General features: G+C 26.9%; 1 protein-coding gene across 3 annotated transcripts in view; it reads left to right on the top strand.

The window, feature by feature from the left end:
- Window positions 1-2,371: 2,371 nt before the first annotated feature.
- LOC135924628 (ubiquitin-protein ligase E3A-like) overlaps window positions 2,372-14,611 on the top strand; it is a 29,690-nt gene continuing 17,450 nt past the window's right edge. For 2 of the 3 annotated variants that reach the window (XR_010571397.1, XM_065459750.1), the window contains exons 1-4: window positions 2,372-2,512; window positions 2,560-2,850; window positions 9,808-10,508; window positions 11,537-11,655. Coding sequence is in view for 2 of the 3 variants with exons in the window: in XM_065459750.1 (XP_065315822.1) it covers window positions 2,455-2,512; window positions 2,560-2,850; window positions 9,808-10,508; window positions 11,537-11,655 (1,169 nt within the window). In the remaining variant the exon portion in view is untranslated. The remainder of the gene's footprint in view (window positions 2,513-2,559; window positions 2,851-9,807; window positions 10,509-11,536; window positions 11,656-14,611) is intronic. The other variant, XM_065459816.1, reaches the window with a different exon arrangement.

Here is a 14,611-nt window from a genome sequence, read left to right as displayed (position 1 = left end):
ACTAATGAGAGAACATTCTATTTTTTAAGAGGAATAACAGAGTCCTGCAGAGGTACCATTTGCAGGGCACGGCTCGCATTTTTTTTTCAAAATTATATTTCTACCAGGCCCGAGTTTTTTTTAAAATAAATTTTCAGGCGCGGCCCGAATTATTTTAAAATAAATTATATTTATTTTTTACTTTTATAGCTAATAATGGCGATTTCAAATATTTGGTTTTATAATATACAACCCGGGCCCGATATTTTTTTAAAAAAAAATTTCAGGCCCAGCCCGTGTGTTTTTTTAAAAAAAATTTCAGGCTCAGCCCGTGTGTTTTTTTTAAAAAAATTTCTAAAAAATTAAAATATGGTCCAGCCCGGGGGTCGGGCCTGCACTCTGAAAAACATACCTAAGAAGTACAACTTCTTAAAGTAGATTGAATGGTTTGGATCTTTTGAATATTCATAGGCATTTAACGCCCCAAAGATGAGATTGGATTTTACATTGTATATATATATAACATACAAAATACAATTATTCCTAAGAAACATTTTGTGTATTAATTTATATTTCCAAAATTTAAATTTTTTATACTTTATATATAAATTTTAAAGGCTCAAAAAATTCAAATTTATTTTTTAGGTCATTTAAGTGATTCATATGGTGGTTAAATTTATTTTTATTTTATAGTTTTTCAATGTCATCAGTTATATCCGTTTAATATTTTTTAATTCACGTTTATTTTATAGTTTTTTATATGCCGGTTTATATATATAATTTTTTTATAATTCACATTAATTTAAAATTGTGTATTAGAAGTAGTTATTAGTCCTAATAAATTTATGGTTAATATTTTTAAATAACAATATTAAATCTTAAAAAATTTTATTATCCCCCCCCCCCTCCCCCCATACCAAATTCCTGAGTAAGCGCATGCATAGATAAGAGTTCAAACATAAAATAATATAAGGAAAACGGAATAATTTTTATTAAAGATAATAAAGGAAGCGTATCATAATTAAGATAGAATAGAACGAAAATTATAATATAAAATAACATCAGCTCTTCTTAGCAGAATATAATAATGATAAAATTTTAAAGCAATTTTACGTCATAATAAGCGCAATTACCCTTTATCGCTATATGAAACAGCAGAGCTACGCTTGGACTATCTCATCCCATCTAATTGGGTTAAGAAATTTGGGGGTAACCTATGAGATGAGCCCATCCACAGTTTTTGGGCAGGCTGCAGTTATCTGTGCGCGCAAGAGGCGAAACCACTTGCTTAAACGCCTACGGGAAATAAGAAGAGAGAGAAAAGCCCGTACCCGATTAAGTAAAATGTAAATTATAGGGAGGGGTATTGGTAAATTTTAAGTTTATGGTCTATATTGAATTTGTTTATTTAATATAAATATGATATATTTTTTAAATATATAAATGTAAAGATGCGAGAAAGATTCCGATTCCATGCGCCGATATTAATTTTAGAATTTTCTACAAAAATATAATTTTATAATTTTAGGAAAAATAATTTCAATAATGTGTTTACGTATACTCATGTTTTAATTCGTTTTGCTAAAATCAGATGATTTTTTCTAAAGCAATTTTATTTTTTAATGTCTATATTTCACATGGAAAATCGGAATAATATGCGGGTATGAGAGAATTTATTTAGTCATTAAAATAATCTAGAAATTATTTTTTATATACACACAATATAATGTTATTTTTTATTTATTCCTTCGCCAGCAGATTTCCCCAATTTTTTAAGCATTCAATCTTCTTTAGGGTGATTTGTTCCCTTTTTTTTAAAAATTTTTTTATTTTTTTTATCTCATTTCTCTTTTATACATACATATTTTTAAATTCATTTTTAATATATTATTAGTTTTTATATATATTTTTTTTTAATTATAATTCATAAATGAAATATTTGTGAAATTTGTTATTGTATCTCATCCAAAAAAAATATAATGTTTTTGATATTTTTCATTCTAATATATATTACATTTAGAATTTAAGTTTTTTTGATAAATGAAATATAGACATTGATAGGCAGGGAGTTGGTTAATAAATTTTATTAATAATAAAAGTATCAAAAAATTTTTATCTCTCTTTTTAAAATATCGAATTCATAATATATACAAAATTTGAATAATGATAAATAAAAATGATATAAATCATGATATAAAGGTTCTCATCTCACTACATTTGAATGTGTAAGTTATGTTGAATATACCAATAGTTCAAATTAAATATATTAAAAAGTTGAGTATGTATATGAACGAAGCTAAATATAACTTATAAATGCTATCTAATGACCTAATATAAATTAATTTTAATTTATCAATATTTCCATATATAATAATTTTCGTGGAAAGATTGTGTAGTCAGCTGTTATTTATTTTAATTGACATGAATTTCAATTTACATTTTTAAAGGAAATTTAATTTTAAAATATCATTAATTATGTACTTAACACCAATATTAGACGAGCAAAAAGATGCAGAAGAAGTGGACTATAAAAGTATTCATATATTTAAAATAAATTATACACTCCATTATTCCTTTTAGATATTAAAACGTTAAATCTGAAGGTCCTTCAATGCATTCTAAAACGATGTGTAGCTTTAGGAAATTTTAACGAGTTGATTGTGATCATTATTCGAGTTTTCAGTTCTTCCAAAAATTTATCACAAAGCTTTTTAAAAGATTTTAGTGTTAATTATGAGGAGTTGTCCAAATCCATAAAATCTCATTTATTAACTTCATCAAATCTCTCAGACGAAACATTCGATATTTTTAAAAAATCAACATTAGAATCTGATGACATATTTAAACCAACATCATCCTATAAATATGAAGGTACCTTATATAAAATTTTAATTTTTAATTAAATCACGTGAGCCATTTTATCTAAAAAATTTTAAAATTATTTATAAAAAAAATATTATATCAATTTTAGTTTGGCTATAAAATGCCAGAAAAAAATATATATCACTATAGCCAGGAATTTCATTGAAGTTGATAGGTGGATTTCCCCTACAAATCTTATTTTATTTATAAAAAATAATTTTGCTATGTATTGCTTTTAAATGTCTTATATCAAAAATTTTAATAATTAAAAGTTGTCATAAAGTAATAATTTTTCTGAAAAGAGAAGGTAGTGAAAGTATTTGGAGATACTTTGTAATAGCATAAAATTAAAACGTTTTTATAAAAGCTTACAAATTTATAACTGGGTATCTTATCCACATTGGCTGGGCTTATTTAAATAGATGGGTCATAGCAAAAATGGGCTCATTTGGGTCAATCTACAGATATATGTCAAAGAAAATCTGAATGGCACTAAAGTACGAGTTAATTTAATAAGGCTGTGCTCATATTAAATATTGGATCAGATTGGAGATTGTTAATTTTTGCTTTTAAAAAAATTTATCCAATTTATGATTAACATTATTTTTTGTTAAGGTCAATTTATATCAAAACTAACAAAAAACATAATTTTTATGGGACCTTTTTGGTAATTTAAGTAAAATTTTGTTTATCAAATCAAGGTACTTCAAACTAAAATAATATTCAAATTTTAGAATACTAGCTCATATTTTTGGTGATATCAATTGTTAGAGTATGAAAAATTACTTTCAAATTTTTAATTTTGATTCAATTATAGATTTGTATAAAAACTACAGAATTATTAAATTTTATTTTTTTAAAATTTAGCTGTAATTTAACCCCATCCTGAAGTTTAAAATCTTTATAAAAAATAATGTATTTATGATTATCATAAAATCTTCATGTTACTAAAACCAATCTATTTGTATATAAAAAAATTTGAAATGATAATTATTATGTTTACCTTACAAGTTCCTCTGCAATATAAATAATATATTTTCTGTAAGATATAAAAACAAGCTTTATTGAATTAGTTTCTCTAATCTTATGTTTATTTATAGGTTCTCACTAATGTTGTTAAACTGCTCGTTTTGAACCGATTTTTTAAAACGGCTAACTCAATATTATAGTCAGAAAGATATTGCCTAAGCCTCGAGATTTCGATAATATATGTCTAGACCTTCGTTCCTTCTATGATCAAAATCTTCAGGTTTGCGTAATATATTTCTGGATGTAATATTGAGTTAGCCGTTTTTAAAAATCGGCTCAAAACGAGCCGTTTAACAACACTAGTTCTCACAAGGCTAAATAAAAGTAAAATTAACTTAGCCAACATAACCCTTCCATAATCAAATTTCTATTTGATCAGGTATGGGATTTTACCTCTCCTTCCCATGGGCCTTTAATTAAGTAGCTTTGACTCTTGCTCACACAGGTAACCGGGATCTGCCCAAAAAACATGGAAGGTCCTTCTCTTAATTATTTTCCGTCTTTTTTATCCTAGTTTAATGGGCTTTCTTAGAGAACCAAACGTTGCTTTTTGTATATAACTCTGTTATATATATAATATATCACGTAAAAATTGAAATGCCAAGTTTTCACTTTCATGGAGAAAATCGTTAATAGTGGGCACAAAGCAGCGTTTCAAAACGCAAATAAAAAACGTAAGCGCAAATAAATAAACGTAAAAGCAACTATTTAAATGGGAGCTTTAAATTTTTTTAAAATATGAAACGTCTAAATTTAAAACAAAAAAAAATTCTCTCCAATTTAAACAAATGCATTTTGAAAAGCTGCTTTTAAACGTTCAATTTGTGCGCAAGTGTTGTTAAACGGCTAAGCCGAGTCGACTTAGCTGCGACTCGAGCCTAGTTTCTAGTCGATAAAACGACTTTGACTCGAGTCAACTAAATGAGCCGCATTGGTCGGCTCACTTAGTCGGCTTGTGTATTCGACTCGTTGGGTCTGCTCAATTTTTTTAATTTTTTTTATAAAATCTGGTAAATTGCTAAATGGGAAAATGATTAATGGAACAAAATTATAATAAGAATATGTTGTTTTAGTTTTTCGTATTTTTTTGGCATAAATGGGTTATAATAAGTATTGCTAACATGTTTAAATAAAATTTTAGTGAAGATGTACCATAGATAAGTGACAATTGTCATAATCGTTGTTTTTAAAGTTTTTCGAATTTTTTTGACGTATATGGGATAAAATAAGCATTGCTAACATGTTTAAGTAAAATTTTAGTGAAGATGTACCATAGATGACAATTGTCATAATCGTTGTTTTTAAAGTTATTCGAATTTTTTTGACGTAAATGGGCTAAAATAAGCATTGCTAACATGTTTAAATAAAATTTTATTGAAAATTTACTCTAGATACAGGGTTTCCCATTCAAAAAAAAATCATAATTTTTTTAAATTTTTTGTCAATTTTTTGTCAATTTTTCTTAAACTTTTATTTATTTTAGTTATTCCTTTTTAATTTATTTCTAAATTTTTTCGATTTCTTTACGTTTTTTTTCTTACTGTATCTTTTCTCAATTTATTTCTAACCTTTTGCGATTTTCTTTACTTTTATTTTTCTTACTATATCTTCTCTCAATTTATTTTTCTTCAATTTATAAATTTAGGTCCATTTTTTTAACAATTTACTTTTTTTTTCATCATACATACAGATATAATATTCTTTTTATGATTTATACAATTTCTTGTTGGGACTGTGATGATTGTACAACTGAATATAAATAAATCGAATTAAAATCCATGGAAATATACTTAAAAAAAATTAATTTTATTTAGTCTGTCTTCCCTATTGTTATAAATAATAAAAATTTTCTAATGCGTTTTAAAAATAAGAATTTAAAAATAATTATTTTTTATTAATTTAAATATCGTTTGGTATTACAGTTAAGGTAAACCAAACGATTAATATATAATTAATTTAGCAATCGTAATTATATTGTCTGCCAAAAACTTTAAATATAATTTTAAAAAATAATTATCAAAAATGAGAAGAAAAAATAGATAAATGCTCAAAAAAATAAAGATTAAAAATGACCTTAAAAAATGGACCTAAATTTATAAATTGAGAGAAGGTATAGTAAGAAAAATAAAAGTAAAGAAAATCGCAAAAGGTTAGAAATAAATTGAGAAAAGATACAGTAAGAAAAAAAACGTAAAGAAATCGCAAAAATTTAGAAATAAATTAAAAAGGAATAACTAAAATAAATAAAAGTTTAAGAAAAATTGACAAAAAATTAAAAAAATATTATGATTTTCTTATTTTGAATGGGAAACCCGGTGTCTAGGGTACATCTTCACTAAAATTTTATTTAAACATGTTAGCAATGCTTATTTTAGCCCATTTACGTCATGAAAATTCGAAAAACTTAAAAAACAACGATTATGACAATTGTCACTTTTCTACTGTACATCTTCACTAAAATTTTATTTAAACATGTTAGCAATGCTTATTTTAGCCCATTTACGTCAAAAAAATTCGAAAAACTTTAAAAACAACGATTATGACAATTGTCACTTATCTAGGGTACATCTTCACTAAAATTTTATTTAAACATGTTAGCAATGCTTATTTTAGCCCATTTACGTCAAAAAAATTCGAAAAACTTTAAAAACAACGATTATGACAATTGTCACTTATCTAGGGTACATCTTCACTAAAATTTTATTTAAACATGTTAGCAATGCTTATTTTAGCCCATTTACGTCAAAAAAATTCGAAAAACTTTAAAAACAACGATTATGACAATTGTCACTTATCTAAAGTACATTTTCACTAAAATTTTATTTAAACATGTTAGCAATGCTTATTTTAGCCCATTTACGTCAAAAAAATTCTAAAAACTTTAAAAACAACGATTATGACAATTGTCACTTATCTAAAGTACATTTTCACTAAAATTTTATTTAAACATGTTAGCAATGCTTATTTTAGCCCATTTACGTCAAAAAAATTCGAAAAACTTTAAAAACAACGATTATGACAATTGTCACTTATCTAGGGTACATCTTCACTAAAATTTTATTTAAACATGTTAGCAATGCTTATTTTAGCCCATTTACGTCAAAAAAATTCGAAAAACTTTAAAAACAACGATTATGACAATTGTCACTTATCTAAAGTACATTTTCACTAAAATTTTATTTAAACATGTTAGCAATGCTTATTTTAGCCCATTTACGTCAAAAAAATTCTAAAAACTTTAAAAACAACGATTATGACAATTGTCACTTATCTAAAGTACATTTTCACTAAAATTTTATTTAAACATGTTAGCAATGCTTATTTTAGCCCATTTACGTCAAAAAAATTCGAAAAACTTTAAAAACAACGATTATGACAATTGTCACTTATCTATGGTACATCTTCACTAAAATTTTATTTAAACATGTTAGCAATACTTATTTTAATCCATTTATGCCAAAAAAATACGAAAAACTAAAACAACATATTCTTATTATAATTTTGTTCACATTAATCATTTTCCCAAAATTTAGCAATTTACCAGATTTTATATAAAAAAAACAAAAAAATTGAGCAGACCCAACGAGTCGAATACACGAGCCGACTAAGTGGGTCGGCTTATTCGGCTCCTTGATCGGCTTGAGTCGGAGCCGTTTTTACGACTACGACCCAAGTCGTCAGAACTCGACTTTTTAACAACACTGCGCACTAGTACTAAAATAGAAAGCATATTTTTAGCATAATATGTAAATTATATTAATTGTTCTAATGTTTTAATTTTCTTATGATATTCTTACTATGATAAAGAATTTACAACAGATTTATACAATATTTAAATTTTATTAGCAAAATAATTTTAAAAAAAAATAATATAAAGAATTTTTTTCAAATTTTTGTAAAATACACAATTATGTGTTGTAGATTCGTTACTATTATAAAAATTTATTAACTACATTTTAAACACATTCGAACAATTAATATTTAATTAATTTTATATATGTATATATATCTGTTGAATGAAAAAATTATTCCTTTTTTTTTGTGTTTTTATCGATTTTTCAGCAAACTTTGGCATTCCAATATTTGAAAAAAATATAGGTTCTTATTGACATTTGTCTACAATTTTATTAAAATCGGAGGAACTCATTATTTAAAAATTATAAACTTTTGAATGGGACCACATAAAAATTGAAGCATTTATAATTAAGTATATAGAGATTACTGAGAAATAGAATTTATACACTTAATTTTGATATTAGAATTATTATTTATTATTTTAGTTTTTAGTAAATCTTTAATTGAAGAAGTTATTTACCAATAATAGGTTATTTTTCATAGGCCCATGATATCTTTAAAAATATAAGAACTGAAATGAAAAATTGAAATAGCCTTGGAAAATTAAACCCAAATCTCTAGGGCTTTGGTTGATTAATTTGACATGGAATGACCTTAGAATATTGCAGATTTGAAATAAATTGGTAAATGATTATTTTCACTAGGGGTGTACCGGTACCACTTTTTGGAGGATCCGATATTACCAATATTAGATATCAGCCGATTAGATCCGTTATTATATCTGATTTTGTATTCTAAACATACAAATCGTTTTAATTTTTAATGCATACATGTACTCTACTCATATACTTAATATCTATAATTTAACTATACCATAACACAAGTCATTTAGATATATTCTAATGATCAGTTATAGTTTATATTAATGAATCTATATATAAAATATTCTTCTTGATAAATTACTTATTTATATAATAACATTAAGCAATTTACATAATAAGTAATAAAAAATATATTATGAAATTTGAAATAAATTTTTAAAAAATTAAGACGCCATTTTATCAGATCAGATAATTTTATAATATTGGCCTATAACCGCTATTTTAAAAAGATGAAATATCGGCCCGATCCGATAAAAATATTGGTACATCCCTAGTTTTCACTAATCAAAAACTAGCTTAATTTGATTGGCATTGTTTAAATAATATTAATTGATGAAACATTATAGAACTACCACAGTTTTCAATCTATTTTTTTCAAAAAATATTTCTTTTTTTATGAAATTTTTCAAATATAGATTGTAAACATCAATTTAAATATTAGGGCTGTTTGGAATATCGGGAAATATTTGATCGGATCAGTGAAATTGTTTGGATCAGCGCAGCCCTATAATTTACACCTCTTTTCAAAATTTAACTATATTTAAAAAAGTTTTTAGCTAAAAATTGGTCAAACTGGCCAAAAATCATTTCCCAACTACAGTGATTAGAGCTTGGCCTGAAGCTCAAAAGCTTGGCGCAATGATCAAAATGTTTTTATATACCAGGCTAATGTTTCACAAATTTTTTTTAAAGCTTGGAATTAGGTAAATTTATGCCCTTTTCCTTCATAAAATTTTTAAGGGGCCAGACTCGACTTGTACAAAATTATATCACGAGCCAAGGCGAGCAACGAGCTATGGCTATAAAAAGCCTTTTCAATTTTCACACCCTATTCACCTCAAATTGTGATAAGACTGTAGTAATAAAAATATGAAATCAAAAATAACATTTTTCTAAAATTTAAAGAAAAAAAACACACTTGAAAAATAAACGGAATTTTTTCAAAAATTAAATTTAAAAATAATTTTCTTATAAAAAATTTACACTTAATCTAATAAAATAAACCATTACTTTTAATTGATCGTGATAATTGAAAACTTCCTAGACAAGATTTTATTTAAGATGATTGTATATTGCAGGAAGATTATATTTTCCATAAAAGAATTGTAGTAGTAATTTAAAAAACATAAGAAAATCAACATTTTTTTTTATATCCCTAATTGAATGTTTAATTTATATATATTTAAGTGAATCAACGAATAAGTATATGATTTAGATGAAAGTGACAAAAATTAATATAATTATATTTACATAATTATAGACAACCCTTCTATTGATACTAATTACGATTCTCTACCAACAGAAAAATTCAATCCTAATAATATTAACAGTAGCCTATTAACCCCTGACTCGAATATACCAAATAATAAATTGGATAATTTCCAATTACCCTTGATCGATAACATAACACTTTCTACACAAAAAAATAATAACTCTCCAACAACCCACCATGAAATTAACGAAATTAGTATTAACCAATCACCCATAATCGATAACTATAATCAATTATTATCAGAATATAACTCCCAAATCAATCAAATTAAAGTCCAGAACAATCGAGATGGTTATTACAAAGAAATGTCAGCCATTTTGCGCCGTGATGACCCTTTGCTGATCCGTTCCTTGATCTTGGATCTAGACAACGAAGTATGGCCTTGCCTATCTCTTCTCTTCTCCCCTGTGGCTAGACGCAATTTTAATTTCCCTAAAAGCGTACTTACTTCATTAAGTGGTGCCTTAAATGCTTTGTCCTTTGCACTCCAATTTGAAAGTAATGCCGATAATTTCTTATCAAAGTCAGATTGGTCAGTTCATAGGCAAGACGATATAGGTGGGCAACTGGTTCGAAAAAATGATTGGCGTGGTTATGGCGAATTTTCTGTCGGATGTGGTAATGTTTTTGTACTTGTTTTTGCTCTCTTGCCAATTATCTTGGGACAAGATGCAGTAACTAATTTCGAGGTTATTTATTAATTTATAGAGTCTTGTTAAAAAGTAAGTATAAAAAACTATCTCTCAAAAAAGGTAATTTTAAATATTTATGTAATGCAGAGGCCTCCATAAACCAGGTATGGGCCTAGTATTATATTTTCTATCTGGTCTGGACCGGGCCTATGTTTAAAATTTTCTTAAATAGGCTTGGGCACAAAAAAAATTTTTAAATGGGCGTGGGCCTAAATTTTTTTTATAATTTAGCTTTTTTAAAACAATAGCTAACTTAAAAATATTACAATTTTTTCTATTAATAATAACAAATTTCAGTATTGTAAACAAAATGATTTCCTAAATAGAAATGTTTTTTTATTAGGGCTATATCCTAAATATAATGAAAAATATTTCAAAATTTATAAATTTTCGCAAATTAAAATTATGAAACATGCCCGAACTTTTCCATTATTTTTTTTTTAATTTTGAAAAATTTAAATTAGAAGAACTTTAAAAAACAAAATACTAAATAACAATGCCACCAAATACTTTAATATTACCTACTAGTTTTTCATAAAAATTACACAAATTTATAAATTTTAAGCAAAATTTATTAATTTCTATTATTTTTAAAAAATAATGAATTTTTGGAAATGACGAAAAAATCATTTTTATTTTTTTCTTCAAAGTTAAATTTATTTATTTGTATATTTTTGATATTTAGGACACAACCTTAAATACAATAAATTAAATTTTTTGATATGGGCTTGAGAAAAAATTTTGAAACTTATTATGGGCCTGGGCCGCGCTTGATCAAAAATTAAGGCCCACGAAGATCTCTGATGTAATGTAATATATTTTTTAAAATAAAATATGAAATACCTTGCTCAAATTAGTAAGTGCTCACATAAGCAACTTTCTTACATTATTGAGATTTCAATTATGAAAGTTTATAATTTAAATTTGCAGATGACACCAACAGATTAAATTAACTCTATAACAATAAAAAATTAATGGTATTTGTTATTGACATGTCATACTTAATAATATCCTATTTAATTTAGGACTCTAGTGATACACCCCTCATTGATTACAAAAGCATTGAAAATTCTTCACTTTTTACCGACGCTCTTCCACAATTTTGTCGAGCCGTTGCTAATTTACCATTATCTCTTAAAGCCAGGTATATCATTATATTGTAGGGCTGTGCTGATCTGCAGATTTTTTACCGCCGATATTACTACAAAACCGACCCAATAACCGATGCCGATCCTATATTTAGATTGATTTTTATTTAACATCTATATTTTAACCAATGTCATAAAAATTTAATATTTATATTTTTTTAAAAACCCAGTTAACTTGCACGAATTATGAAGTGCATTTTTTTTGCTTATTTTATTATCCCAGAGTTAATCACCTCATTTAAAATATGAACAATTATTATGGCTGAGAGTTTTAAATGGCTTAATTTAGCTGATTTTTAAAAACGGTTAAATCAAAATTTTAGCCAAAATATTATTACTTAAACCTCGTAATTTTACCAATCTTTCTTCCCTCTATGAATAAATCTCTAAGCTTATGTAAATGTAATTTACTTTTGGCTAATATATTGAGTTAGCGGTCTAACAACACCAGTTGAATGGGACTCTTTAGATATTTTTAAATTTTTTTCTTGTTACCGATAATATTACAAAAATAAAAAATTATCTTTTAAAATAATTCCCTTTTTTAACATTATAAATAAAATTAAATTATGGTTCCTTTTATTAATTTATTATGAATTTATATATAAAATAAAAAATATTATATAATTAATATATATTTTTTCAACTTTAAATCATTTTTTGAGCGCGTTTTTTTAAATTTGAAAGTCTGATTTTACCGGAATATATTTTATCATGTTTGGAATACCTACCCTGTGAATTTTAGATAAATTTCTAATGAACTTTTGAATTTAATATAATTTATTTTAGTTTTTTCATCTTTCTTTCTAATGACTCAAAAATTAACGGTAAAATTATCTACAGTTTATATGATAGGTTTTCTAAACATGTTGGAACACATTTCCTATAAAATCAAATTTTGTATTTCAAAAAAGCGCTCAAAATGATTTAAAGTTGAAAAAATAGCACATTGCCGGAAAAAAACACATTGCCGCTAACATATATAATCATAAAAAAATATTAAGACAGATCTGTTTTTTTTAAAATATGTCCTTATCCAATATTTTTAATAAATATTTTTAAAATATTTAGTTTTTTATTACATTATATATTATATTCACTATAACTGAAATCTATATAAAAAAATTTTACCTTAAAAACATAATAAAAAATTTTTTTATTTTTTAATAATTTAAATTTTCATTATAATAAATTTTAATATATTTAAAAATGTTTGAAAAATATATAATAATATTATCTAAAAAAAAGAACGGAGATGGTGTGACGCAGGGAAACAAAAATGAAAAAGGAACGTAAGCGTTGTCTATGATAGCTCTTTGGCTAGAAGGCTACCATTGAAACTGATATAATTAGCTTTGTGAATCGCTATGGATAATCGTTGACGAAGAAAAAAACCCTCTCGAGGTTCTTCTGAGAGTTTGCTGATTTGTGATCCTAAGTTTTTGAAAAATGCTAAGGCGAGTTTGCCGAAGGCGCCAAGAGTGGTTGATATGATTGGGATAAAGCAATGATCGTTTATTATTTCTGTGTATTTAGAAATTTTAAGTTGTTCCTTCTGGTCAAGGATGTTGATGGCGTGGTTGGATGGGGCCAAGGGGTCAATACAGGAATAGTCCTATACCAAAAGTTGGCCTCTCCTCCATGGGATTTGAGAGATCCCATCAGGACGTTTACCGTCAGATCTAAAAAGACCCTGTGGTTCTAACGTGGAAGGAATTTGGGCGGATTTCAGAGCATGTTGGATGATTGTATTACATTGTTTGTGTCTGATGAATCGTCCATTGCAGGAGCGACAATGTAAACTATGTCTACCCTTCGAGTCAACTGGCGAGTTGCACCCTGAGCAGATGTGGGGGTGAGTGATGGAACAATTTAGACGAATGCCGATGGCATGGGTAAATTCATTGTTGGATAGTTGAAGCTGAAGATTGGTAGATGGGATGGCCTCAAGAAACTCATGTCCCGTACCATTGAGCAAGGAAGAGAATAGGGTGCGGTCTGTAGATTGCATGCTAGATAAGAGAGTTTCAACGCAGCGAGCAACCACTGGTGCATCCCAGTCTTTCTGTTTATGGGTTGTGGGGGGATGAGAATCAGCATTGATCCTTGTTTTCCAAATATCCTTAGCCACGATTAAGGAAAGGTCTTCTTTAGAATTATGGGCGGTGGTTATTGGCTTTGTCAAGAGACTACTCTATATGAAAGTAGTTGTTGCTAAGTCAAGTGGAGATCTGATGCCGAGACCACCAAATTTGGTTGGAAGAGTTGCTTGGGCCCAAGCGGTTTCGTTGAATCTGATATTTACTATTTTTTCGGTTAAGTCCTTTATTCCTTTTTCGTAAGTTTGGAGAGGAATAGGATATTTAAAAATTGGTGTTGACCGAAGTGCGTAAAGAATCCTTGGTATAAAAAAGAAATTTTTTAGCAAAAAAAGGACTTGTGTGATGGAAGAAGTGTAAAGATGTCCTCCAGTTTAAGGAGTATGTCAAGTGTGGAATGAAGAAAGGTGCTTATTGCCTCGTGTCCTCCAACATGCGATCCTAGATGTGTTAATTTAACGCTTGATGTGAATTTGAAATCGTGAGTGTTGGGAGCATTAGAATTTAAAAGTGAGAATTCAGATTTGCTCTGGTTAAGCGAAAGTCCAATGGCTGTGCTTATTTCTTTAATTATGGTGACTGCTTTGGCAATTTCACTACTGGGACCACTCAAGATTCCATCATCAATATACCAAGCGTGGAGCGATAGAGTACATGAAGAGTTTATTGATTTTATCATGTCATTGATTCCAAGACTAAAGAGAATGGAACCGAGAGGGTCACCTTGTTGGATACCCTCGACAGAAAGTATCTTTTCTTTGTTGAATTGTAAGATTGTTGGTGATTGGTAGCAAGAGAAAAGAAATTTGGTATAAGCGGGGAAATGGAAGTAAGTTGAATGTAGGAACGTGTT

Source organism: Gordionus sp. m RMFG-2023, chromosome 1 (genome assembly GCF_954871325.1).
Source record: "Gordionus sp. m RMFG-2023 chromosome 1, tfGorSpeb1-WG-v2, whole genome shotgun sequence".
Classification (NCBI taxonomy): domain Eukaryota; kingdom Metazoa; phylum Nematomorpha; class Gordioida; order Chordodea; family Parachordodidae; genus Gordionus; species Gordionus sp. m RMFG-2023.
The sequence above is the reverse complement of the archived record's forward strand: the minus strand, read 5'-3'. Positions and strand labels throughout refer to the sequence as shown.